We start from the raw sequence: 24,540 nt of genomic DNA, 5'->3' as shown, positions 1-24,540 counted from the left end.
ATGGAGGCAATGAGGCTGAACAAAACAAAGTTACATGGGGCTAAAGTAGGCTGAACAAAACAAAGTTACATGGAGGCAATGAGGCTGAACAAAACAAAGTTACATGGGGCTAAAGTAGGCTGAATAAAACAAAGTTACATGGGGCTAAAGTAGGCTGAACAAAACAAAGTTACATTTGAGGCTAAAGTAGCTAAACAAAACAAAGTTACATGAGGCTAAAGTAGGCTGAACAAAACAAAGTTACATGGGGCTAAAGTAGGCTGAACAAAACAAAGTTACATGGGGCTAAAGTAGGCTGAACAAAACAAAGTTACATGGGGCTAAAGTAGGCTGAACAAAAAGGTACATGATGGCTAAAATAGGCTGAACAAAACAAAGTTACATTTGAGGCAATGAGGCTGAACAAAACAAAGTTACATGGGGCTAAAGTAGGCTAAACAAAACAAAGTTACATGGGGCTAAAGTAGGCTGAACAAAACAAAGTTAAATTTGAGGCTAAAGTAGGCTGAACAAAACAAAGTTACATGGAGACTAAAGTAGGCTGAACAAAACAAAGTTACATTTGAGGCTAAAGTAGGCTGAACAAAACAAAGTTACATGGGGCTAAAGTAGGCTGAACAAAACAAAGTTACATTTGAGGCTAAAGTAGGCTGAACAAAACAAAGTTACATGGGGCTAAAGTAGGCTGAACAAAACAAAGTTACATTAAGCTAAACAAAACAAAGTTACATGGGGCTAAAGTAGGCTGAACAAAACAAAGTTACATTGGGCTAAAGTAGGCTGAACAAAACAAAGTTACATGGGGCTAAAGTAGGCTAAACAAAACAAAGTGTTATGGGGCTAAAGTAGGCTGAACAAAACAAAGTTACATGGGGCTAAAGTAGGCTGAACAAAAAGGTACATGATGGCTAAAATAGGCTGAACAAAACAAAGTTACATGGAGACTAAAGTAGGCTGAACAAAACAAAGTTACATGGGGCTAAAGTAGGCTGAACAAAACAAAGTTACATTTGAGGCTAAAGTAGGCTGAACAAAACAAAGTTACATGGGGCTAAAGTAGCTAAACAAAACAAAGTTACATGAGGCTAAAGTAGGCTGAACAAAACAAAGTTACATGGAGGCAATGAGGCTGAACAAAACAAAGTTACATGGGGCTAAAGTAGGCTGAACAAAACAAAGTTACATGAAGGCAATGAGGCTGAACAAAACAAAGTTACATGGGGCTAAAGTAGGCTGAACAAAACAAAGTTACATGGGGCTAAAGTAGGCTGAACAAAACAAAGTTACATTTGAGGCTAAAGTAGCTAAACAAAACAAAGTTACATGAGGCTAAAGTAGGCTGAACAAAACAAAGTTACATGGGGCTAAAGTAGGCTGAACAAAACAAAGTTACATGGGGCTAAAGTAGGCTGAACAAAACAAAGTTACATGGAGGCAATGAGGCTGAACAAAACAAAGTTACATGGGGCTAAAGTAGGCTGAACAAAACAAAGTTACATGGGGCTAAAGTAGGCTGAACAAAACAAAGTTACATTTGAGGCTAAAGTAGGCTGAACAAAACAAAGTTACATGGGGCTAAAGTAGGCTGAACAAAACAAAGTTACATGGGGCTAAAGTAGCTAAACAAAACAAAGTTACATGGGGCTAAAGTAGGCTGAACAAAACAAAGTTACATGGGGCTAAAGTAGGCTGAACAAAACAAAGTTTTATGGGGCTAAAGTAGGCTGAACAAAACAAAGTTACATGTGGCTGAATTTTACAAAACAAAGTTACAAAAACTCTACTATGGGTTTTTTTTTTTTAAATTTTATCAAGCGTGAATATTTTTATAATTAGACTATCGGTTAAAACACTAACCAAAAAATGCCAAAAATGAAAATGAAGTCCAATATTCACACTGGTCTGTGTTTACTACTACATTGTGTGACAGCACTCACAAGCACAAAGTGTTTTAGGCCGATGGCTACAGCAATTGTACAATTCCAATCCATTTTGTTGTTTATATGTTAACATAACTGGCGAAATTCGTTTCGTCTTGTAAACTTAACTGTCGATGACTTTTACACGACGTACTGATTTCTTGTAGTTATGTTACAAGTAAGTAATATTTTTTAACAAATTATTAAAATTTAAAACATTGAAAACATAACTTGATCAAAGTAAAACAACTGACCATTGTCCACCCAAGTCTGTGTGTGTTCATCCCCGTCTAGAGGGAAAAAGTTGCAGCCAGCTTCACTGTAACCAGTGGCAACCACTGCCAGAAGTTTGCCTCCGTCATCAAATCCCACCTGAAAACAGATTGACGGTGTACGGTCCAACCAGTGGACTGTATGGGGAACATTTCAACAAATTGTCGGTGTATGGTCCAATCAGTGGACTGTATGGGGAACATTTCAACAAACTGTCGGTGTATGGTCCAATCAGTGGACTGTATGGGGAACATTTCAACAAATTGACGGTGTGTGGTCCAATCAGTGGACTGTATGGGGAACATTTCAACAAATTGACGGTGTGTGGTCCAACCAGTGGACTGTATGGGGAACATTTCAACAAATTGACGGTGTATGGTCCAATCAGTGGACTGTATGGGGAACATTTCAACAAATTGACGGTGTATGGTCCAGCCAGTGGACTGTATGGGGAACATTTCAACAAATTGACGGTGTGTGGTCCAATCAGTGGACTGTATGGGGAACATTTCAACAAATTGACGGTGTGTGGTCCAACCAGTGGACTGTATGGGGAACATTTCAACAAATTGACGGTGTATGGTCCAGCCAGTGGACTGTATGGGGAACATTTCAACAAATTGACGGTGTATGGTCCAGCCAGTGGACTGTATGGGGAACATTTCAACAAATTGTCGGTGTGTGGTCCAATCAGTGGACTGTATGGGGAACATTTCAACAAATTGACGGTGTATGGTCCAGCCAGTGGACTGTATGGGGAACATTTCAACAAATTGACGGTGTATGGTCCAACCAGTGGACTGCATTGGAAACATTTCAACAAATTGTCGGTGTGTGGTCCAACCAGTGGACTGTATGGGGAACATTTCAACAAATTGTCGGTGTATGGTCCAATCAGTGGACTGTATGGGGAACATTTCAACAAATTGACGGTGTATGGTCCAGCCAGTGGACTGTATGGGGAACATTTCAACAAATTGACGGTGTATGGTCCAGCCAGTGGACTGTATGGGGAACATTTCAACAAATTGACGGTGTATGGTCCAGCCAGTGGACTGTATGGGGAACATTTCAACAAATTGACGGTGTATGGTCCAATCAGTGGACTGTATGGGGAACATTTCAACAAATTGACGGTGTATGGTCCAGCCAGTGGGCGGTATGGGGAACATTTCAACAAATTGACGGTGTATGGTCCAACCAGTGGACTGCATGGGAAACATTTCAACAAATTGTCGGTATGTGGTCCAACCAGTGGACTGTATGGTAAACATTTCAACAAATTGACGGTGTATGGTCCAGCCAGTGGGCGGTATGGGGAACATTTCAACAAATTGACGGTGTATGGTCCAGCCAGTGGACTGTATGGGGAACATTTCAACAAATTGACGGTGTATGGTCCAATCAGTGGACTGTATGGGGAACATTTCAACAAACTGACGGTGTATGATCCAATCAGTGGACTGTATGGGGAACATTTCAACAAATTGTCGGTGTATGGTCCAATCAGTGGACTGTATGGGGAACATTTCAACAAATTGTCGGTGTGTGGTCCAATCAGTGGACTGTATGGGGAACATTTCAACAAACTGACGGTGTATGGTCCAACCAGTGGACTGTATGGGGAACATTTCAACAAACTGACGGTGTATGATCCAATCAGTGGACTGTATGGGGAACATTTCAACAAATTGTCGGTGTGTGGTCCAATCAGTGGACTGTATGGGGAACATTTCAACAAATTGACGGTGTATGGTCCAATCAGTGGACTGTATGGGGAACATTTCAACAAATTGACGGTGTATGGTCCAGCCAGTGGACTGTATGGGGAACATTTCAACAAATTGACGGTGTATGGTCCAGCCAGTGGACTGTATGGGGAACATTTCAACAAATTGACGGTGTATGGTCCAATCAGTGGACTGTATGGGGAACATTTCAACAAATTGACGGTGTATGGTCCAGCCAGTGGACTGTATGGGGAACATTTCAACAAATTGACGGTGTATGGTCCAACCAGTGGACTGCATTGGAAACATTTCAACAAATTGTCGGTGTGTGGTCCAACCAGTGGACTGTATGGGGAACATTTCAACAAATTGACGGTGTATGGTCCAGCCAGTGGGCGGTATGGGGAACATTTCAACAAATTGTCGGTGTATGGTCCAATCAGTGGACTGTATGGGGAACATTTCAACAAATTGACGGTGTATGGTCCAACCAGTGGACTGTATGGGTAACATTTCAACAAACTGACGGTGTATGATCCAATCAGTGGACTGTATGGGGAACATTTCAACAAATTGTCGGTGTATGGTCCAACCAGTGGACTGTATGGGGAACATTTCAACAAATTGACGGTGTATGGTCCAATCAGTGGACTGTATGGGGAACATTTCAACAAATTGACGGTGTATGGTCCAATCAGTGGAAGATATATGGGGAACATTTCAACAAATTGTCGGTGTATGGTCCAACCAGTGGACGGTATGGGCAACATTTCAACAAATTGACGGTGTACGGTCCAATCAGTGGAAGATATATGGGGAACATTTCAACAAATTGTCGGTGTATGGTCCAACCAGTGGACGGTATGGGCAACATTTCAACAAATTGACGGTGTACGGTCCAATCAGTGGAAGATATATGGGAAACATTTCAACAAATTGACGGTGTACGGTCCAATCAGTTGAAGATATATGGGGAACATTTCAACAAATTGACGGTGTACGGTCCAATCAGTGGAAGATATATGGGGAACATTTCAACGGCAGCCGGACGATTTCCCGGAAGACACTTGACCGAATGTCGTTTGCCCGAAAGCCGATTTCCCGAATGGACACTTGCCCGAATGCGACAAATGCCCGAGTGCCACTTGCCCGAAGGTTGTTTGCCCGAAAAATGTTAATATTATATATTACCAAACAATCATTTAAATTTAAATTTGGAATTTTTATAAACAATACATGATTATCTAAGCAAAAAGAAAAGAATAAAATAATGTTATATTTTATCACGCAGATATTCTTAATTAATTAGTATTTGCTATATAACAAGTGAACAAACATATTTTCATTCCTATTTATGAAACAACACAAAAATATCATTTTCGTTTATCTCAGGATTTTAAAATGAATTTTGTTTTATTTATTAAGTAATCACTTCAACACATTACCTAAACAAGGTGCATTAAATGCAGATAAAACATAATTGACTATCTTTAGTTTGTAAATTCGCTGCCTAGACCGAGCCTCGTTCTTTGTGAAATGATCGCCACACATGTTAAACAAAACAAAAAAATGAAACAAACACGCCTCTGTTCAATGTTGCGAGACGCCGTGCCGCCTACACCGTGTTATAAACGCTATATAACCACTACAACACGTCGGCTAAACAAGGTGTTCAAAACGTTTGTGAAAAAAATGTAGAGACACCGCCACCTACATCACCTTATATTGGTTTAAGAAAAAAGAATTTTTTACAGCAATTTCTCAATTTTCAAAAAATAAAAGCTAAATATTTAAAAATATGATCAACTTTGTTTTTATGTTTAGAATTGTGTTTATTATCAATATTTCAAACTTGAATCGATTACGAATGTCTATTTGGTAATTAATACTAATAGTTTCGCTGTCTCTCTATGTATCTATCTATCTATCTATCTGTCTGACAAGAACGCTCTAGAGAAAACACAAGGAAATTAAAAACCTGCATAGTAATTCGAAAAACGAAGTATGACGTCGACACATGTAGCATAGAGTTGAAAATAATCTCAAGGCGGAAAGTGCACACAGTAATATAATGACGTCATTGATTCTGGCGTAAACATTGAATAAAGAGGAAATGTTGTCTAATCTAAGTGGTTTGCGTGAAGAGTTTCTTTCATACAATTCTTCGGGTAGGGGCGAAGCCCCACCCCCGCGTAAGAACGTCTGAGCCCCCCCCCCCCTCGGGGAGGGGGCGGACACTGGAAAAAGTATATAATTATATTTCGTTGAATGGGACGGTAGACATGTTTTTTTAGGGGTGTGGGGTGTGTGTGTGTGTGGGGGGGGGGGGGGGGGTGAGGGGGGGGTGGTTTTAATTTAGACTTTTTCCTCCCCGGAGAGGGGTGGGGGTACTTGAAATTTTCGGTGGCGGGGGTAGAATTTTCGGGGAGGGGGCGGACACTGGAAAAAGTATATAATTATATTTCGTTGAATGGGACGGTAGACATGTTTTTTTAGGGGGGTGGGGGTGTGTGTGTGGGGGGGGGTGGGGGTGGGGTGGTTTTAATTTAGACTTTTTCCTCCCCGGAGAGGGGTGGGGGTACTTGAAATTTTCGGTGGCGGGGTAGAATTTTCGGGGAGGGGGCGGACACTGGAAAAAGTATATAATTATATTTCGTTGAATGGGACGATAGACATGTTTTTTTTTTTGGGGGGGGGGGGGGTGGGGGAGGTGGTGTGTGTGTGGGGGGGGTGTGTGGGTGCTGGTGTGTGTGGGGGGTGGGGGTTGGTGTGTGGGGGGGGTGGGGGTGGGGGTTTAGTTTAGACTTTTTCCTCCCCGGAGAGGGGTGGGGGGTACTTGAAATTTTCGGGGGCGGGGGTAGAATTTTCGGGGAGGGGGCGGACACTGGAAAAAGTATATAATTATATTTCGTTGAATGGGACGGTATACATGTTTTTTGGGGTGTTGGGGGTGGGGGGGGTGTGGGGGGTGGGGGTGGGGGTGGTGTGTGTGTGGGTGGGGGGTGGTGTGTGTGGGGGTGTGGGGTGGGTGGGGGTGGGGGGTGTGTGGGGGGGTGGTTTTAGTTTAGAGAAAAGAGACAGCACTATCAGCCTAGCGCCCGGTGTATCCTTCCTCAACGGGCCATTTTTCTCGTATAAATTAATTTTCTAATATTAATATTTGTTGAACACTTGTTCAGAGATTTGGCGTTAAAATTCTCTTGTACAAAAATGCATCGATAATCTTGCACTAATCCTACCTTCAGAATAATTTAGTTTAAAAATTAAATTAAATTAATGATTGAATCAGTGCTGATATTAATGAGGTTGCGTTTTCAAGAACTTACCAAAATTTAGATAATAATGTTTGGATAAATTGGCTAATTTGTAATTAACATTATACAAACATTTCTTGAGTTTCTTTTAACTTTTAACAAAAACAATTCTTTTCTTTTTATATATTAAACTATTTTGTTGAACGCTCAATTTTTTTCAAAATTACACAAATATCTAATGCCCTATAACCCACCCGATTTTGCCTTACCGTTATCGCTTCCACATAAGAAATTACTGTATGTGATTTCTTCCTTACCTCGTATTCATAGTAGTAACCTTGCCTACAGCCTTGGAACTGCATGTTGGTGTTAAGATCAAGGTGAAGCTTCACAGGTCTGTGGAAGAAGTTGAGGGTGAGTAGGAATTAAAGAAGTCTGAGCTGATGTTACGGTTGAGTGAACCAACAGGCATCTATAGGATGCAGGTGTGTTTCTTTTATTTCCCTTGTTTTATGATACGAGTATAACACCTCACAGAGAGTTGAACTCATTGTGTGAGATCTTCATGGTTATACAAACATACGTTAGAACATTGAGCTGTAGAGGAAGGGAATATGAAAGATACATTTGTATGTCAAGCTTTTGAGTTGGGGAATGTAAACCATTTGTGTGTACCCATCTGAGGGAATGTAAAACACAATTGTATACTCACGTGAGTTTGTGAATGTAAAACACAATTGGGTACTCACGTGAGTTTGTGAATGTATTGTGTACTCACGTGAGTTTGTGAATGTATTGTGTACTCACGTGAGTTTGTGAATGTAAAACACAATTGTGTACTCACGTGAGTTTGTGAATTTTAAACACAATTGTGTACTCACTTGAGTTTGTGAATGTAAAACACAATTGTGTACTCACGTGAGTTTTTTAATGTAAACCACAATTGTATACTCACTTGAGTATGTGAATATAAAACACAATTGTGTACTCACGTGAGTTTGTGAATGTAAACCACATCTGTGTACCCACCTCATGAGGGACTTGGCCGCCACTGCACACATCCCGGCCACGGGGATGTTGTAGAAAATCTTGCCCCCAAACGCCCCGCCTAGTCGCTCAGTCTCCACACTGACGCTGTCAAACATAACAATAACACAACTCATTGGATCATATGTAGACTCAATTTTAGGCGTTTTATAACAAAATTCATTGGGGGGGGGAGGGGGTGGAGGGCGTAAAGTGCACAATGCTATCCTTAAGTTTCTGAACATTGAGACGTCAGTTCTGACGGGCACTTGACTCACGTAAGAGAAACTATAGGCTGCTGGTCGTAGAGATCACAAAACTATCACATTATATGTCGAGGTCATGGAAACAGGTAACTCTACTACTTCAGCTCTATTGAGATTTAAACAAGACAGGGGGAATAGATCACACTCAGTCAAAGAAAAAGGACGGCACGGTCGGGTGAAAGATCGTATGTTTGCTAACTTCAGAAGTTCCGAGTTCGCCCCCCCCCCCGGGTTTACGAGGCGAGTTACGTAGGGACAGCAACCCATCTAGGAGATATAAACTCCAAACATCAAACAACTGCTGCCTTGTTGTTTGTTCTTGATTGGACACAAGCTATAGAAGCAAATCCAGATAAAAGAAGCAGGCTGAAGTAAGAAACAACGAGTTATATGGCACATAACAGGTGACACGTAATACTTAATTATGTTGGAGGAAATCCCCCAAACAAATTATTACAATTAAGCTAATTGGGTTGAAGGAAAAAAGTTTTTAAAAAAACCTTGACCTAGATAAATGAGATGACAGATGTAACGATTGGTTGATTACCTGGAGACGTCCATCCCCAGCACCTGGGCCACCGTTTCCTGTGTGACGTCAATCCACTGTGAGGTGGAGGACACGTCCATCCCGCCCACGTCCGTGGGGGAGCAGACGGCTGTCTGGTTCTCCAGGTGAAAGTGGTACTGCTCACCTGTGCGCGTGGTGCCCTTGATCTTATGTGGAGCGCTCGCCATGGCAGCTTGTTGAAACACGTGAATATCAACTTCTACGTGACTATCAACATCAATGTGACTAACAACATCAACGTGACTATTAACTTCAACGTGACTATCAACATCAACGTGTAACGGACACCAATCTATCAGCCAGATAGATGGCGAACGCTCCCGGATTCGTTTAACTGATTACACACAGATGGCGACAAGCCTAAATAAAAGAAAGTTAACACACTAGTTCGCTAGGACTCGTAATTGATGTCTAGGGGAAACACTAGAGTAACTACTGATGCCAACAATACCTTTACTCTGCATATAACTTGCAATGAGTGTACAAAGTCGTGGCAGAACACTAGATTTATACAAGAATAAAATGGATTTACAGAATGAACAAAACCCAACTTACAATTCGTGGAAAAAAATAATATGATACACTATCACAGCTTTTAACACTTCAGAAAAATCACCACATTTTACACAACGCTGCTATAAGCATAAAGAATTACTTAACCACAAGTAATATAATAATATGCTACTTAAACAACTTAGTACTACGCGGCAACACACAGGGCTTATGTCTCTTCAACGACGTATGATCAATCAACTGCCTCGAGACGCCTGTGCGCAGTCTATTTATAGACTTAGGTAACATGGAAGGTCACCTTCAAATCATAAGACCATTGGTTGGGGAGGTCATCTGGTCTGAATCAATCAATCATATCTTGATGGAAAATTTCTGAGTCTAAGACTCTCTTAGTAAGACAGCGGAAAAAACCGGTCATTGTACCACAGACCATATATGGTAAGGTAACAAATGTAACTAAAAATAACCAGACCTAAGCAGGTCACAAACGTGACTATCAACATCAACGTGACTGTCAACTTCAACGTGACTATCAACATCAACGTGACTATCAACTTCAACGTGACTATCAACTTCAACGTGACTATCAACTTCAACGTGATTATCAACTTCAACGTGACTATCAACATCAACGTGACTATTAAATTCTACGTGACTATCAACATCAACGTGACTATCAACTTCAACGTAAATATCAATATCATACACAACTAACAGTAGCTTGAAACTCAACTTACAATCATACAACACTTAGAGTAGCCTTATTCTTATGAAACTTACAATCTTACTAGATTGACAATTACTCTAGGCTTATCAAACCTATAATTTTACAAGATTAACATTAGTCCTACACTAATTAAATTTACAGTTGTATAACACTAACAGTAACCAAACTCAACCTAAACTCAAACACAGAAACAACTACGAGTAGTCCTACAAAACACGAGACTGTGATAATTTATCATTTAATTGTATTAGAAAATGTTCACATTTTGGAAATAAACCATTTTAAATTGGTTTTAAAAGACACAATGTGTATACGTAGTGGCTAATGAATTTATTTTTTTGCCTACCAGTAAACACTAACAAGAAACGCTAACCAGCAAACGCTAAGCAAACCCGGCGCCCGGGGACAAACTTTCAATTTGGCGCCCCCTTCAGGAGCACATTTTTTATTTGCACCCCCCCCCCCTTCAAACTTTGGAATTGCACCCCCCCCATCGCTACGCCTCTGAAGTAAACAATGCTTGCCAACAAACGCTATACAGGCAAACCTTAGCAGAAAAAAACTAACCAGGAAAAATAAAGCAAACAAAGCTAACTAGAAAACGCTAACCAGCGCACGACGCTAGCTGGAAAACATTAATTCAAACAACGCTAAGCTGAAAACGCTAAGCACCTACTTGCAGCATCGCCTCTTGTGTACGGCCCAAGCTTGGGGAAAAACGACTTCTGCTTAATGGCTTCCATGACGTCAAGAATGACGGGCTTTACGTCTTTGTACGTCACAATGACGTCTTGCGCAGCTTTCTGGGCAATACTTTCGCTCTCTGCAATGTAAAAAGTTAAAACTTGAATTATGGGGGAGATGTGTTTTAAAACGTTGTTAATGGTACGGCGTGGTCGAGTGGTAGAGCACATGGTTCGCTTGCTACAGTTTCTACAACGAAGACGAGGCTAGAAGATGCAAGTGAGTGAGACTACCCATTTGTGCGAGTAAATAAATACATCCGTAATATTTTTTTTGTTTTTGTTTATATAGATCTAGCGTACACGTCACGCGTTGCTGCGATCTCGTTCTACACACCAGATTGACGAAATATTTGAAAGTAGAGTTTTATCCAGGTATCTCTTGAGGGGGGGGGGGAAGCTGTGCCCCTCCGAAGAAAGTGCACCCCCCCCCCCCCCCCCCCGATTCCCCCCCCCCCCCCCCCCCCGAAAGAAATGGAATTTATATAGAAAACATATACTTTTACCAGTGTCCGCACCCCGGAAAATGTTTTCCGCCCCCTCCCCCCGCCCCGAAAATATCAAGCGCCCCCCCCCCCCCCGGAGAAAAAAGTCTGGAAGAAACATTGAAAGGTTTTATCAACGTGTTACCTGGGCAGGCGCCGGGCGCTTACAGTACCCGGGTATGCAGTGTGCGACCCCTGATTGGCTTTAGTCAAAGAATAAAAGAATCCCACAGTGTCTTTATTTTAGAGTGCTCTTTAAAACGAATATAGGCGCCATGGTGCTCATATGGTAGCCCGGCACTCTAAGTCACAAAACCGCAGGGGTGCCGGAGGCCGCTCCTGTTTCAGTTTGACAGTTGAATCTAGTAGTACCCCTGACTCTCTGTGTAGGACGCTCAATCAACAGACCCCAGGTGCTAAAATAGTTCATCGGGTAACTCCACCGAACCCCTGAGAGTGACTCACAGAACTCATAGAGTTCGATCGTTCCCATGTAATGTATCACTGGAATATACATCCTAATATGGCCACTTTCGCATTTCTCTCTCTCTCTCTCTCTCTCTGTCTGTCCGCAACATATTTTCGCCGGACATCACGTCAGAAACGGCAGCGATATATGAAGAACGTTATACGGGCTTTTGTTGAAAATAATATGTTAGATGTTTTAAATGTATAACCACAATTTTATTTAAAGAAGAAAAAAAAAATAAAGGCGTATTCGAATGTAGAAAAAAAAATTTTTTATGCAACCGGAAAAGTGTTTAAACTTGGGACAAGAACGCATTTAACAATAACGTTGCTTATTGTTTACACTAAAAAAAGAGCACGAAACTGATGACGTCATCTTCCGAGTTTAGAATAAAAAGAAATGAACTATTTCATTCAAATATGATTTATAGCTAGATATCTATGTACGCTATAAAAATGTATACAATACGATTTTCTCGGCCTAAACTTAAAACAATTATTTTATCTATTTGGATTCTAGATCTAGAGATTCTAGATCTAGATTTAGACTCTATCTACTGTAGAATCTATTCCAAAAATAAATTTCTATAATAAACTTTTTCAGGACTTAAATATTTTATAGAAATCTTTGTTTGTTTAGCAATGAAACTGGCTAATTTTGGGTAAAAAAATTAATTTGAAAAAATAGGCATATTCGCGTAAGTTTTTTTTTTAACACTTCTTTTATTCTCCTTATTTTAAAAGGTACCTAATTAGCTGAGGGTGCCGGATCGAGACACACCAAGTCAAACTTATTTTTTTTTATATGTGAATCTTCCTATTTTAGACTATAAAGAAAGGAACTACTTTGGAAATCTTTGTTTATCTATGCAATTTGCTAATCTCTATAATATATGAAGCAAAGTTGTTGGGTGCCCGACATCGGGCTTTTCCAGGCGCCGCAGGCGCTTCAAATTTGGCAAGATCTTGCCTTGGGGCGACAGAACACGGGGGCCGGTGCCGGGTGGCCTAACGGTCTACGATGAGGGGGTCAAAACAGACCTCGACTGACCGGCGCCTTATATGAGCTATAAATCGAAAAAAATTGTCCACGTAGGAACCTCTTCATAACTCCTGAGGTCGTAGACCGACCCTCGAGCGAATTAATTAAGCATTCAAATTCTCAATGTTTTTGAAAGCCTAAGCGAAGCTGGGCAGCATGCCTAGTTTGATAGATACTTCTAATACTTTTTTTAAATATCAAGGGAAACAACTACATCTTTTTTACCAAAACTCTAAAAAAAAAAAAAATAAAGTGAAAAGACTTGGAAAGAAAACGGAAAGTGTGTTTTAATATTTATAATTATTTAAACAAAAAATTAAATTTTTAAAAGTTTATAATTTTTAGATTACTTTTTTTATTTCAGCGATTAATAATTTTCTTTACGTTTAAAATAAAAACAACTAGCAATATTAAACATCTATTTTGTAGATATTTGAATTCTCATTGAATGAAATTATATAATCCTTGCAGCAATTTTGTGTATAATAAACCGGGAGTGATCCCCCCTAAACTTTCTCGAATATTCTTATAGAACTTGGAATGTAGACATGATTTTTTAATTACTTAAACTTTTAAAAATAGAATAGAATTTCATAGAAAAAAACATTTCGCACCAAACAAACGCCGAAACAAAATGTGCATAATAGTGCGCAATATTATTAGCACTTTATAAATTTACTTGCGTTTTTTGAGAAATCGGAAATAGCGTAAATTAGTACTTCCGGTCAACGAAAATTACTCAAAATTTGATAGAAGGTAGAAAATTAGATCTATTACTTACATGTGAAATTTCATTTATCTATATGAAATAGTACTCAAGTTATAGGCTTTTGAAAAATTCAAAGTAGAAAAAGTGCCACTTCCGGTTATCGAAAATCGCTAAAAAGTTGATACGGATCTACGATTTTGATAAAATACTTATATATGAAATTTCATCAACCTAGCTGTAACGGTACTCAAGTTATCGTGTTTACACACAGACACACACACAGACAGACAGACAGACAGACACACAGACACACAGACATACGGACAATATTGCAAAATTATGTTTTTCCGTATCAGTGAGGTGTAAAACGTCGAGATTTGCAAAAATCTCTATTTTTTTTTTGCACGATTACAAGACTTTCTCTATACTTCGTATATACGAGAAAGTAAAAAGAAACCATGCAAAATTAACGCTGGATACTTTTGGCCCGTTTCAGCGGGATTTTGTTTCGAAGAAAGTTGGATGTCAGAAGCCTATGCGCCAGTTGTTCACTGAATTGATCCTGTCTTGATGGCTTCAAATGGTAGAGATAGGTCTGACGTCACAGATGACTCGGGCGTCACAGATAATGACATGAATGAGGACCAACTTTGGGAAGACGTTGAAAAAATTAGAAAGAAACACGGTGCAAAAAAAACAGTTGAAAGACTTTAATGATGATGACAGGTTGAATATTTAAGAGACCGGCTGAGTGATAATGAAGTTGTGGAAATGAGGGCCAGTGCAGAGCGTACATTATTGCAACTTATCAATGAGCGGAAGGAAAGGATGAAGAAATTACGTAAAACTTCTACGGCCTCAACATCTGAGTTGCCAACAACCAGAAAACCTGCACCAAGAACCCCATCATCAAGAACCCCATCATCAAGAACCCCATCATCAAGAACCCCATCATCAAGAACACCATCATCAAGAATGCCAGCAGTTGTAACTGAAGATTCAGATGAAGAGGAATTAAAGGAAAGATCTGTTTTTTTTTTAAATTATTTACCACCAGTTAAAGGAAGACAGTCTTTTAACCTTCGGCCAATCAAGAAAACCACCATCACATTCAAGACTGTTGAAAAGTAAATGGGGAACCTCAGAAGAAGAAGAATTTATTGTTCAGACAATAAAAACTGGTGAAGGTTTCTGGTCAGAAATCAAAGCCCAGCTGGGCAGTTTGTGCTCCAGTGTCCAGCTTAAGGACAAATGGAGGATCATCCCAGATAGTAGAAAGCTGTCTGTCGCCAAAACACATGGACTAACTTATAAACCCAAAAAAAAAACATTGATACGGTGATACTGTTTGTTGACCTATGGACTCAGTTTTAAATCCAAAAAATAACATTGATACTTTGATACTATTTGTTGAAAATAACATTGATACTTCGATACTATTTGTTGAAAATTGATACTTCGATACTATTTTTTGAAATAACATTGATACTTTGATACTATTTGTTGACCTAAAGACTCAGTTTTAAATCCAATAAATAACATTGATACTTTAATACAATTTGTTGAAAATAACATTGATACTTCGATACTATTTGTTGAAAATTGATACTTCGATACTATTTTTTGAAATAACATTGATACTTTGATACTATTTGTTGACCTAAAGACTCAGTTTTAAACCCAAAAAACTAACATGATATGTTGATACTATTTGTTGAACTATGTTGAGTCCTCCTTACCTCTTGATTAAATGTTTTTTATAAGAATTTAAAAAAAAAAAAAAAAGCAAAATTAACAGTCAAGAAGACAATAACGGAACGAAAATGCAGTAGCATCACAGACGTTCACAAGCACGACGGCAGCAATTAACACAATCACGACGCCATAGACAGACACCCACAGCCCATATGATGCTCAACAAACAGGCGGTAGTTTTGACCCTGACATGTAGCCTTGTATAAAAGGCTTAGAACACACCACATAAAATACACGCTCTGATTAGAGGGAACCTTGATTGTGAGGTTCCAGATTGTCTATACAACAAAGAAACAGCTAAAACCACATCTTAGAATGTGGCACACTGACCAGGATCCAGCATACGATGAAGTTTATTGTAGGCAAGATACAAACAAGGAAGTAGCATCCGTCTACAGCCAACAAAGCAATTCAGTTGCAATCTTTAGAATGACAACTAATCAACGTCTTGAGAAAATAAGGTTATGTAACGTTGGGTGTTTAATCCAAGCCTTTTGTCTTTCGGTACAAAACCACATAAATGTGGCGACACATTGGAACACATCAGCCTACCTTCTCAGCCCATTTCAAACGTTCTAATAAACAATTAACTTATTCACATTAATTAGATCTAACTACTGCTTCATAAATATTATCTTAAGTTGTTAGTATTTGTAATATATTTTCCAAATATATTACAGTTAAAAATGTATATATATATATATATATATATATATATATATATATATATATATATATATATATATATATATATATATATATATATATACATGTGTATATATAATGGAATGTATGAAATGTGATTTAGCTTGTAGAGCCTCAAGATTTTTGTTAGTCTAAAGTTAGGCTAAGTAACAAACTATTTTAAGCGTTGACCTAGTGGGAACACCTACAAACAACTAAACTCAATCATCAAGACAATTTTCTCAAGTTGCAATGTTGTATTACCTGCAACAATCTACAGGTGCAATGTTGTATTACCTGCAACAATCTACAGGTGCAATGTTGTATTATCTGCAACAATCTTAAGTTGCAATGTTGTATTATCTGCAACAATCTACAGGTGCAATGTTGTATTACCTGCAACAATCTACAGGTGCAATGTTGTATTACCTGCAACAATCTTAAGTTGCAATGTTGTATTACCTGCAACAATCTACAGGTGCAATGTTGTATTACCTGCAACAATCTACAGGTGCAATGTTGTATTATCTGCAACAATCTACAGTTGCAATGTTGTATTATCTGCAACAATCTACAGTTGCAATGTTGTATTACCTGCAACAATCAGACCAATGGCTTGTCCCGCGTAGAGAACTTCACCCGTGCTGAACAACTGAAACACCAACATTCATAGTTGTAACACCAACATTCATAGTTGTAACACCAAGATTCATAGTTGTAACACCAACATTCATAGTTGTAACACCAACATTCATAGTTGTAACACCAACATTCATAGTTGTTACACCAACATTCATAGTTGTAACACCAACATTCATAGTTGTAACACCAACATTCATAGTTGTAACATTAACATTCATAGTTGTAACACCAACATTCATAGTTGTAACACCAACATTCATAGTTGTAACATTAACATTCATAGTTGTAACACCAACATTCATAGTTGTAACACCAACATTTATAGTTGAAACACCAACATTTATAGTTGTAACACCAACATTCATAGTTGTAACAACAACATTCATAGTTGAAACACCAACATTCATAGCTGAAACACCAACATTCATAGTTGAAACACTAACATTCATAGCTGAAACACCAACATTCACAGTTGTAACACCAACATTCAAAGTTGTAACACCAACATTCATAGATGTAACACCAACATTCATAGTTGTAACACCAAGATTCATAGTTGTAACACCAACATTCATAGTTGTAACACCAAGATTCATAGTTGAAACATTAACATTCATAGTTGTAACACCAACATTCATAGTTGTAACACCAACATTCATAGTTGTAACACCAACATTCATAGTTGTAACACCAACATTCATAGTTGTAACACCAACATTCATAGTTGTAACACCAACATTCATAGTTGTAACACCAACATTCATAGTTGTAACACCAACATTCATAGTTGTAACACCAAGATTCATAGTTGAAACACCAACATTCTAAGTTGTAACACCAACATTCATAGTTGAAACACCAACATTCATAGTTGTAACAACAACATTCACAGTTGTAACACCAACATTCAAAGTTGTAACACCAACATTCATAGTTGTAACACCAACATTCAAATTTTTAACACCAACATTCATAGTTGTAACACCAACATTCATAGTTGTAACACCAACATTCATAGTTGAAACACCAACATTCATATTTGTAACACCAACATTTATAGTTGTAACACCAACATTCATAGTTGTAACACCAACATTCATAGTTGTAACACCAACATTCATAGTTGTAACACCAACATTCATAGTTGTTACACCATCATTCATAGTTGTAACACCAACATTCATAGTTGTAACACCAACATTCATAGTTGTAACACCAACATTCATAGTTGTAACACCAACATTCACAGTTGTAACACCAACATTCAAAGTTGTAACACCAACATTCATAGTTGTAACACCAAGATTCAAATTTTTAACACCAACATTCATAGTTGTAACACCAACATTCATAGTTGTAACACCAACATTCATAGTTGAAACACCAACATTCATAGTTGTAGAATCAATGTATATATGCAACGTTAAAGTAAGTATAGAAGGGGCTACTACTTTAATGAGATCACGATGATTAGTTTCGATCAAATTTAATGTTCTACTTTTAAAATAAGGCAGCATGAAAACTGACAAAGTTATAGAAAGATATGGTACATGTGCCTATTATGGTACAAGTAATTATATATATGGTATATGTCACTGTATATATGCTACAAGTTAATGTATATATATGGTACAGGTGAGTATATATGGTACAGGTGAGTATATATGGTACAGGTGAGTATATATGGTACAAGTGAGTACATATGGTACAAGTGACTATATACGGTACAACTGACTATATATGGTACAAGTGACTGTATGTATGGTACAAATGTCTATATATATTCTACAAAAGACTATATATGGTACAAGTAACAGTATATATGGTTCAACTGACTGTATATATGGTAAAAGTGACTGTATATATGGTACAAATGACTGTATATATAGTACAAGTGACTGTATATATATAGTACAAGTGACTGTATATATGGTACAAGTGACTATATATATGGTACAAGTGACTGTATAGAAGTGACTGTATAAATTGTACAAGTGACTGTTTATATGGTACAAGTGACTGTATATATAGTACAAGTGACTGTATATATATAGTACAAGTGACTGTATATATGGTACAAGTGACTGTATATATGGTACAAGTGACTGTATAGAAGTGACTGTATAAATTGTACAAGTGACTGTTTATATGGTACAAGTGACTGTATATATGGTACAAGTGACTGTATATATGGTACAAGTGACTATATAGAAAGATGGTACAAGTGACTGTATAGAAGTGACTGTATATATGGTACAAGTGACTGTATATATGGTACAAGTGACTATATAGAAAGATGGTACAAGTGACTGTATAGAAGTGACTGTATATATGGTACAAGTGACTGTATATATGGTACAAGTGACTATATAGAAAGATGGTACAAGTGACTGTATAGAAGTGACTGTATATATGGTACAAGTGACTGTATATATGGTACAAGTGACTATATAGAAAGATGGTACAAGTGACTGTATAGAAGTGACTGTATATATGGTACAAGTGACTGTATATATGGTACACGTGACTGTGTGTAGAACACCAAGCTAGCATCAGAAAAAATGTAGAACTGTACCTCAGACACGGCCCCACCGTACCAGCTCCTGGGTCGCCAGTTATTCTCCCCTGGGATGTCTGAGGCTTGTAGGAACTTGACAACGCCTGGAGTTTTCTAGAAAAATGTTCATTCATATTGGAAACTTTTTAATCGCACATTGGATTTAAGAGGAGTGTTCATATACTAACAAATAACAAGCTCACACTTTTCATGGACTAAACATTTTATAACAGCACCTTTTATTTTGGTCACGTGATTTCGAAAAGGTTTTTTTTTTCCTTTAGTTTGGGTTTTGTTCAACGATTTAGCACCGGTAATAAACGTTATGTCCAAATGTAAGTATAAGCAAAGTACCCCGTAAACAACGCCTTTTCTCAGCTGTGTAGTAATTTATTTTTGCATTTTTAATTCTTTAATTAAAAATCACGTGAATAATAAATTAACACAATGAACGTTAAAGACAGTCAAATTAACGACATGCTTTTTTTTTTTACTAATTAAAGATATTTTAAATTATTTTTTTAATAGCTGTACAACAGAGGCATAATGATAACGGTATCAAGTCGAATAATTATAACGTTGCCCCTAGCTAGAAATGTAATTACAACTTAACCTCGAGGCAGAAATATAATTAGAACATAATTAGACAAACAAACTTAATATTACATTGCCACACTCGACAAATCTCTCTCTCTGTATATATATATATATATATATATATATATATATATATATATATATATATATATATATATATATATATATATATATATATACATATAAATGAAAGTATGTATGTGTGTGTATGTGTGAGTCTTTGTCCATTATACATCCGATCGCCATGAAACCTTGAGGAATTTATGAGAGAACTCCCAGGAAGGTTTTAGCGAAGCAAAAAACTTCAAGTTCGGTCCCTCAAGGCTCACATAGGCCCTCGAGGGCCAACAATAATAATAAAGAATATTACTGACGTTTGAAAAGTCAGGGGAAATAACCAAGCATAAATAATTTTTTAACAAATATTTATAATTGTTATCTCCCTTTGTCCATAAAAACATTCTATAGCAAAAGTCAAGACAGCAGTTCTAAAAATGATGAGAATACTCACGAAAAGGTTTCTGAGGAAATAAAAATCAATTTTGGATGAGCTGCATCTCAACAGGGTGCGATTTTGCGTCTTATCCCCCCCCCCCCCTCCCCCCGGCGAGCACTATGGCGCCTACATTTATTTTAAAAAGCGCAATAGGATAGGGGCACCGTTTCACATGATTAAGCCGAACCACGGGCCGTACCCAGCGCCCCTGCAGTAATGTAACCGGTGTCTCCCCAAAGCACCCCGCGACGCCCTTGACACATAGAGCAGGGGTCGGCAACCTTTTGAGACAGAAGAGCCAAAAGTTACAATTTACAAAATTTCCAAGTTTTTAAAGAGCCGCCAACATTTTTATACTATTATTATTATTAATATTATGATCTTTAATTAGGATTTGGTATATATATATATATATATATATATATGTATATATATATATATATATATATATATATATATATATATATATATATATATATATATACATATATATATATATATATATATTTATATAGGCCTATATATATATATATATACATATATATACATAAACAATGTATGTGTGTTTGTATGTGTGTCTGGTTTTTTTTATGCATTACTACACCTTTCATCCGATCGCCATGAAACTTGGGAACATTGTTGAGAATACTCCTAGGGAGGTTTGTGCACATTTTTAAAAAATTTAGCTAGGGCGGCGCCTCAGGGGGGTAGAGGTGCGATTTTTCTCTATATACGGTAAAAAAAAGTTGTATGCGGTTCGACACAGTTTATCCGAGTGCCATGAAACTTTGGAGAGGAGAGTAGATAAAAATACTCCCGATAAGATTGCTGCGAAAAAAAAGTAAAATTTCTTATGGGCGACACCCGGGTGTTGCATTTTTTGTCAATACACGTTTTGGCGCCCAGATTTCCAGAGCGGCTATGTTAGTACTTGGCATCCGTTAATTGGGCGTTCTGCATAGCCGGTAAGGGGTACTACTATATTCAGCGGCAAAACTGCAACAGTCGCAACCGCCGGCGCCTCGTCCATTGGGTGACCCTGCGAGCACCATAGCACCTAAATTGTTTTTTTTTAAAGGCTGTACATTATTGACACGATGGGCAACAATACGTTTATTTTAAACAGAGCGATAGGTTATAAATACAATAGGTTGTTATAGTCGCTCACTAAATTGAATTAGGCGCGTCACTGCAGGGTGCGATTTGGCGCCCAGGGCTATCCCGTGAGCACTAAGCGCCTACCTTAGTTTTAAGGAGCACCCTACAATTCGATATTCGATAATTAAACTGAGCTAGGGGCTACGCGACGCCCCGGCGGTAGTGTTATCGGATTCACGAGAGTTCCCCTTACCGTCGGTGAGTGATTAACGGTAATATTACGGTGAGTGATTGACTTACACTCAGGGCTTTCACACAGCACGCCATGGTGGTGGGCGCTAGTGCCCCGATAAATATCATCCAAACACAGGCATTCTTTATATTTAATTAAACTGAGCTAGGGGCTACGCGACGCCCCGGCGGTAGTGTTATCGGATTCACGAGAGTTCCCCTTACCGTCGGTGAGTGATTAACGGTAATATTACGGTGAGTGATTGACTTACACTCAGGGCTTTCACACAGCACGCCATGGTGGTGGGCGCTAGTGCCCCGATAAATATCATCCAAACACAGGCATTCTTTATATTTAAATAACTCAGTTTTAGGAAACAAGGAAGTAGGTCTACATTGAAATATCGAGTCACTAAAAATTCTAATAGAATAGCGAGTGTTTACTGTTTATATTTATTATTATATCGTTCATTACTGAATGTTGCAGACTAATACTTTTATGAGTTTTAAAAATAAAATAAATAAATTATTTATATTTGTGCATCGAGCTGAAGAGCCGCATCTTGACATCAAAAGAGCCGCATGCGGCTCGCGAGCCGCAGGTTGCCGACCCCTGACATAGAGTATTCTCATCATCATTGTTATAGAATGTTTTTTATGGACAAAGGGAAACAACAATTATAAATATTTGCTGTATAATTTAAGCATGGTTATTTCCCCTGACTTTTCAAAAGTCAGTAATATTCCTTATTATTATGAGCCCTCATTATTTTTTTAGGGTTACTAAGCTTAAAACCTTTGATACAGCACACTATGTGTCGTTTGAACGTCTGGGCTGTAGCCTGGACAAACCAGTGCCACAACAACTCACATACAAGAAATATAGCACCTGCTTTCTTGATATTTAATCAATCATTTTTAGAAAACAAAGGTCACGAAAATAAAAATACACACTAGGTAATAAATAGATGCAATCTAGTCGCTAGTATATAGCTATGTCGTCTCACAAGACAAAAACACTGTTACTATCTAGAAAAACAATATGCCACAGTTATAAGACAACAATAATTAGAACACTACACCACTAGACACCTAACTTTAACATTGGGACTAGATAACCTACGACTAGACAACAACCTGCAGCTAGACAACAACCTACGACATGACAACAACCTGCGACTAGACAACAACCTGCGACTAGACAACAACCTACGACTAGACAACAAACTACGACTAGACAACAACCTACAACAACCTGCGACTAGACAACAACCTACGACTAGACAACAACCTACAACAACCTACAACTAGACAACAACCTACAACAACCTGCGACTAGACAACAACCTACGACTAGACAACGACCTACGACTAGACAACAACCTGCGACTAGACAACAACCTACGACTAGACAACAACCTACGACTAGACAACGACCTACGACTAGACAACAACCTACGACTAGACAACAACCTGCGACTAGACAACAACCTACGACTAGACAACAACCTACAACAACCTACGACTAGACAACAACCTACAACAACCTACGACTAGACAACAACCTACAACAACCTGCGACTAGACAACAACCTATAACAACCTACGACTAGACAACAACCTACGACTAGACGACAACCTACAACAACCTACGACTAGACAACAACCTACAACAACCTGCGACTAGACAACAACCTACGACTAGACAACAACCTACAACAACCTACGACTAGACAACAACCTACAACAACCTACGACATGACAACAACCTGCGACTAGACAACAACCTGCGACTAGACAACAACCTACGACTAGACAACAAACTACGACTAGACAACAACCTACAACAACCTGCGACTAGACAACAACCTACGACTAGACAACAACCTACAACAACCTACAACTAGACAACAACCTACAACAACCTGCGACTAGACAACAACCTACGACTAGACAACGACCTACGACTAGACAACAACCTGCGACTAGACAACAACCTACGACTAGACAACAACCTACGACTAGACAACGACCTACGACTAGACAACAACCTACGACTAGACAACAACCTGCGACTAGACAACAACCTACGACTAGACAACAACCTACAACAACCTACGACTAGACAACAACCTACAACAACCTACGACTAGACAACAACCTACAACAACCTGCGACTAGACAACAACCTATAACAACCTACGACTAGACAACAACCTACGACTAGACGACAACCTACAACAACCTACGACTAGACAACAACCTACAACAACCTGCGACTAGACAACAACCTACGACTAGACAACAACCTACAACAACCTACGACTAGACAACAACCTACAACAACCTACGACTAGACAACAACCTACGACTAGACAACAACCTACGACTAGACAACAACCTACGACTAGACAACAACCTACGACTAGACAACAACCTACGACTAGACAACAACCTACAACAACCTACGACTAAACAACAACCTACGACTAGACAACAACCTACGACTAGACAACAACCTACGACTAGACAACAACCTACAACAACCTACGACTAGACAACAACCTACGACCAGACAACAACCTACAACAACCTACGACTAGACAACAACGTACGACTAGACAACAACCTACGACTAGACAACAACCTACGACTAGACACCAACCTACGACTAGACAACAACCTACGACTAGACAACAACGTACGACTAGACAACAACCTACAACAACCTACGACTAGACACCAACCTACGACTAG

At 38.6% G+C, this 24,540-nt stretch overlaps 1 protein-coding gene across 1 annotated transcript in view; it reads right to left on the bottom strand.

The window, feature by feature from the left end:
- The window catches only part of LOC131928419 (uncharacterized), a 57,265-nt gene that overhangs the window by 11,131 nt on the left and 21,594 nt on the right, over window positions 1-24,540 (bottom strand). The window contains exons 15-21 of the mRNA XM_059284449.1: window positions 19,380-19,475; window positions 16,757-16,814; window positions 10,953-11,099; window positions 9,016-9,208; window positions 8,206-8,310; window positions 7,494-7,572; window positions 2,174-2,291 (exon numbers count right to left, since the gene is read on the bottom strand). Of these exons, the coding sequence (XP_059140432.1) occupies window positions 2,174-2,291; window positions 7,494-7,572; window positions 8,206-8,310; window positions 9,016-9,208; window positions 10,953-11,099; window positions 16,757-16,814; window positions 19,380-19,475 (796 nt within the window). The remainder of the gene's footprint in view (window positions 1-2,173; window positions 2,292-7,493; window positions 7,573-8,205; window positions 8,311-9,015; window positions 9,209-10,952; window positions 11,100-16,756; window positions 16,815-19,379; window positions 19,476-24,540) is intronic.

The sequence above is a fragment of the Physella acuta genome, unplaced genomic scaffold, assembly GCF_028476545.2.
Source record: "Physella acuta isolate Inbredline_101_S28 unplaced genomic scaffold, ASM2847654v3 ptg001499l, whole genome shotgun sequence".
NCBI classification, from domain to species: domain Eukaryota; kingdom Metazoa; phylum Mollusca; class Gastropoda; family Physidae; genus Physella; species Physella acuta.
The sequence above is the reverse complement of the archived record's forward strand: the minus strand, read 5'-3'. Positions and strand labels throughout refer to the sequence as shown.